This window comes from Scardinius erythrophthalmus, assembly GCF_964197995.2.
Source record: "Scardinius erythrophthalmus genome assembly, chromosome: 24".
In the NCBI taxonomy this organism is placed as follows: domain Eukaryota; kingdom Metazoa; phylum Chordata; class Actinopteri; order Cypriniformes; family Leuciscidae; genus Scardinius; species Scardinius erythrophthalmus.
In genome coordinates this window covers 25,680,432-25,685,966 of record NC_138244.1, presented here as the reverse complement: position 1 = coordinate 25,685,966, position 5,535 = coordinate 25,680,432, and the positions used below count along the sequence as shown (strand labels likewise).

Below are 5,535 nucleotides of genomic sequence, written 5' to 3'. Positions count from 1 at the left end.
CTGTTCCAGAGGCTCTGGAACAATCTACCAGAGGAAATCAGAGGAAAGGAGAACTACCAGTCGGCTGAATCAGAGAACTTTTTTAAATCCCTTCTTAAAACATACTTGTATCGTGTGTTGTTTTACCTCTCTTTATGTCTTCACATCCCCGTTTTTATAGCATCAAATAAATAAACAAAACCAAACTTATTTAAAGAACACTTGAACTAACATCAACGTAAGGAAAACTGCCTAAAATAACAGAAACCATCTTTAGAAAAAAATTACTTGAAGTGTAATTTGATTGTTTAGTTTGTCTCACGTTCATAAGAAAGAGTGTACTATACAGGGAATTACAGTGGCCCGCAGTCATTACATGGCACAGCATTGGGAATAGGAAGCACATTCTTACAGAGCTCTGGAGACAAGCTCAGTGTCCGCATAAGCGTAATATATACTTGACGAAAAGCAGTCGGCTATGTCAAATGAGCAGTACATCCAAATAGGCAGTATTCATAAAAGTGTGCAAACATATTCATATACTTTTTTATCACAATTCATAAGTGGCCATCCATTGGACACTTTACCACGGGACTGCGAGAGGAGTCATCATATTTGGAAATGGCAGGGAACAGTAATGTGGCTGACATTTGTAGGTCACATTAAATCATACACACCCATGCTGACTTTGTGGAATGTTCATGATTGAATGACAGTGACATCACACTGACAGTATGCAATACCTAATACAGTTTCTACATCTGGGGAACAATCGATCAACAAAGACAAGAGAAGATGATGAGAACTTTCAATAAAACAAGAGAAAAACTAACATTTCAAATTAAAAGACGGTTAACATGACAAATGAAAACAAGGAAAGACCAACTAAACCACTAAGCCAGGAAAATTATGAACCAATAAAACAAAACATATGTAAAAAATCTATATTTCATTGAAATCTTTCAGCATCTTACTTAAAATAAACATCTTGTTGTTGTTTTTTTGTTTTTGTTTTTTTTTTACAACAAAACCACTGAAACTAGATCCATATGAAATGATACTGAACAGGCACAGATCTGGTAATACTAAAGGCATTCTTTCCTCCAGCAAGAATAAAACCCTGAATATGAGGAAGAAAAAGAAAACAGTCGCAGCCCAGGGGACTGTGGGTAGAAAACATCTATAAGTACTTCATTGTTCTGATTAGAAATTAAAATTCAGCAGCAACACAGTGCTTTTGGTTCAATATTTTGGTTTATACTGCTGTGGTTTGGGTATGTTTTATGCTTCAGCATGGTATTTTGTCATGAGTCATGACTTATGTTCATGGATGGACTACAGTTAAAGGTTCAAACTGTTCACCAGCAAATATCCCTGCATTCTTGTGGAGTTGGAAGTAGAAAAGGTAGATTGTGTTTCTTTGTATATTGCTACAGACTTTGATTATTCTTCCACATGGCAGAAAGAGAAAGAGACTTTCTGTTCTAATGACACAGGAAATACCAAATCTCAACCAGCTTGTTTAACCACCAACCCTCTAACTTCCTCAATCATCCAAAATTGAATGTCAGCCCTCAGCAGTACAGACAGCTGAGAAAGACCAGACTACTGGTCTTTAGAGTACCTAAAAAATGAAACTGCAGTTGTTATCATAAGTCGGATCTGATGTGAAAAAAAAAAGACTTTTGTACAATCAGGTTAATTAAATCTTGTTAAACAATATTTTTGATTTGAATAAAACCAGTTAACGTAGATGTTACACCTCATGAAGCGCATTTTAGGTGTGTGATGACTGATTGGTATCTAACAGTTTAATCATTTATGCAACTAATCAAAAAAAGGCACACACATTTAAAGGTGCTGTATGTAACTTTTCACTCTACTAAAGTATAAAATAATATCATAATAGGTTTGCAGATATTTAGGAAACATGCTGAGTTCACATACTCGTTTCTCTGAAAAACACTTCTACAGCCAGTTATTTTACTTTGAAATGTGCGTTCGGTGTTGGAATGTCTGTTTTTGTTTTGGTCTGTGTGACTCCGCCCACTGCCAGTTCACCCAATAGTATTTCGACACCATGGGATGCCAGTTGGCAGGAAACACAGCGTATTGCAAACAAACTGGGTCAGAGATGGCAGATTCTACCCAACCTACAAAAGCCTCGGTATCCATCTACGAAATCTCTATGAACGAGAGCATATTGAAATGCAGATAAATCAACTCACCAACTTACAATGTGTAAGTCTCCTCGGCTTTCACTATCCACGCTTCCATTACCCTTTAAATAGCACAAATTGAAATTGCGAATTGAAAATACGCCCAATGGAAACACGTCAATTTCGCAAAAACTCCCATTTATCGCAAAAAAAGTTTTTGCGCTCGCATGAGGTGGTTTTCAGTCAATTCGAAAAAGGACTACTTTGCAAAACTGCAATGGAAACAGTTTTTGCGCATATACAGGTCACCTGACGCAGATGACGCGGTATGTTTTGGACAGAAGACGAGACAGAGTTCTTTATGAAATTCATAAAAGACAAACAAATTGCAGGAATACTGGATTGTAAAACTCAAAGAAATACCTCAACCAAGAGCTTGAAGCAGATATGAGGGAGAAACACCACATATGTGCCATTCACAAGTATAAGGGGCTTTCCTTACCATTAATGCTTAACACGCTTACGTCCCCTCCCATTAAAAATAATGACTAGTGCGGTGGCTGGGATATATATAAACCATATAAACCTTCCAACATCCGTTGCCATGATTGGAATGACTGATCGCGAGAGGAAAAAATGACTTTTTAGTTGCATAACATCGGTTAATGGAAACACCGTCATTTCGCAATATTTTTTCATCGACATTTAGAAAAAATCGCAAAAGTTTTGCGCAAATCTGTAATGGAAACATGCCTACTGTCAATTGCGCTCATTCTTGTTGGGTGTCCACAAACTGGCAACCCGCGTCAGCGTCAAGTCTGAGGAGGAGGGGGCGGGATAAACAACAGTCTCCGATATTTTGAATTTGGACTGCAGTTCCTATTTCGACCACTAGCTGTCATCTTACAGACTGCACCTTTAATCTTGTTTGCTTGCATGCCCAGAGACAAAAATTGCAAAATGGAAATATTCAGAAAATATTTTCAGAATTAAGACTTCTATATTTTACATTTACAGACACATCAAACATTTTGGGGAGTTATTGAGGTTGTTGCAAATTCAGAAAATACCTGTTAATACATCTGAATTGCCATTACTTTTTTAAAAAAAGGTTCTAATCAGAACCAAACATAATGTTGTAGAAGTTATAAAAAACCCTTTTTAAGCAGGCTATGACACTGAACTTTTGTATACGTGTTTTAAATCCAGGAATAAAAAGAATGATGAACCCATAATGAAGCATCAATTATATATATATATATATATATTTTTAATATTTAAAGAAACTCTAATCCAAAACGGTTCTCCACTATTGAATTTTACTTTATTTTTAAGAGTGAAGGAACCTTCATTACTTAAAACCACAAAAAGAGTTTCATGCATGGGAAATCTAAGATTTCCAGCATTTAACAGAAATGCAATAACAACCCAGCTTGGACTGTAGTCTGTCCAGAATATCTGTGAGTCTAAACATTCAGGTAGTCATTTTTCAGTCGGCTTAACCTCGATCCATGACTCCGAATGATCAGAGAGATGAGTTCATGTTTATCCTTGAGTCCGGAGGAGATGTCCAGAGTTTCCTGCAGGGTGTCTCTCACATTATACATGGGGTTGATAAAGTTATTGGTGAACTCATTCTCCTCTCTTTGCTCCGTCTCCTGGCTTTGCTTGAATTTTGTCTCCAACTCCAGAAGAGATTTCTCCACGTTTGTAAATGCATCACTGATTTGCACAATCTCCCTCTTCAGGTATTTCCCATAACTGTCCTCGCCGTCCAGGTCGTAGGAAATGCTCTTCCCAAGGCTCTCCAGAACGCGCGCTGCGTCTTCAATCTGTTGTTTAATGATGATAAAATCCTCTCGAATGAGCGAGTCCTGGTCTTCCTCCAGTGGACATGGTCTGCGGTCGATCCATTTGAAAAGCATCTGGCATTTCTCCAGGTCTTCGGTCTCCTCGTAATCACCGTCTGGGACGAAGAAGTGGTGAAAAGTCCCGTTGGACATTTCAGGGAGCAAAGGTCCCGTGTAGACCATGCCGTAGAGCGGCAATAAAAACAGACCAAGTGTAAAGGCTAACATGATAGATAGCTTCTGTCCACTCCGTAGGTCTGACTGACCTGACAGAGACGATGTCCACATCTGGAATTCTTCATATGAGTATGCGCACTAGAGGAGACGCTCATGGCTGTAATCTGAGTCCAACGCGCTTTTACGCGCTCTCAAATTACCTCACTGAGCAAATAAGCACAGTGAAAAAAAAGAGAGAGAGAAAAAAAAGAGAGAGCTTTTAAACTTACTTTTTTACATATATATGTTTATCACTGTAATAACTATAATTGGTTATATTATAATTGATAATTGATTGGTCATAAACAACATTGTAATTTACAGCATAATGATACAGAGTGAAGAGAGAAACTAATAAAAATCAGCATTAATTTATTTGATCCTATGTGGGATAATTAATGGTCAGAAAGTGTCCCACTTTACCTGTTTTCACACACTATTATATTATATTATATTATATTATATTATATTATATTATATTATATTATATTATATTATATTATATTATATTATATTATATTATATTATATTATATGACATGACATGACATGACATGACATTACATTATATATTGGTCTCATTATACTTTTGAATGGATATTGTGTGATGTCCCTCAGTGCAAATGGATGTGAATCTGTTTGAAACTGTTTAACATTATCACATCTGTCAAAATTGGCAGCATTCAGCATTCTTTCTGCTTATGTAAATGCTTTGTCAGCTGTGTGCCAGGATAAAATACACATCAGACCGTTTCACGGATGATAAAGCATTACAAACATCACTCAAGCACATAAGTTAATAAAGAAGTGAGATAATAATGAACCAAATGCTAAGCCAAGTAAAATATAACACATTTTTGACAGTCACCATTACTGTCCTTCATAAACAACTTGATTCATTTGATTAAATAAAACATGACGATAGATAGATGGATGGATGGATGGATGGATGGATGGATGGATGGATGGATGGATGGATGGATGGATGGATGGATGGATGGATGGATGGATGGATGGATGGATAGATAGATAGATAGATAGATAGATAGATAGATAGATAGATAGATAGATAGATAGATAGATAGATAGATAGATAGATAGATAGATAGATAGATAGATAGATAGATAGATAGACACCTGTGGGGAAATTCATGAAGACAAATGTGAGTAATATAATGACTAATAGACCCCTCGACCCATGTCTTCACTCATAAGCATTTTTTAACCTGTTAAAACTCAATGATTAACATGATTAACATGTGAGGTGTCTGAACTAGATATACTGGAGCCTAACTACCAGTTCGATCAGATTCTGTCTCAAACTAAAGAAAC

At 36.6% G+C, this 5,535-nt stretch overlaps 1 protein-coding gene across 1 annotated transcript; it reads right to left on the bottom strand.

Annotated features, from left to right (window-relative positions):
- Positions 1-260: 260 nt before the first annotated feature.
- fibina (fin bud initiation factor a) lies at positions 261-4,279 on the bottom strand. The gene has a single exon (XM_081355606.1). The coding sequence runs from the start codon at positions 4,274-4,276 to the stop codon at positions 3,605-3,607; it is 672 nt and encodes a 223-aa protein (XP_081211732.1). The 5' UTR covers positions 4,277-4,279; the 3' UTR covers positions 261-3,604.
- Between the last annotated feature and the right edge of the window lie 1,256 nt (positions 4,280-5,535).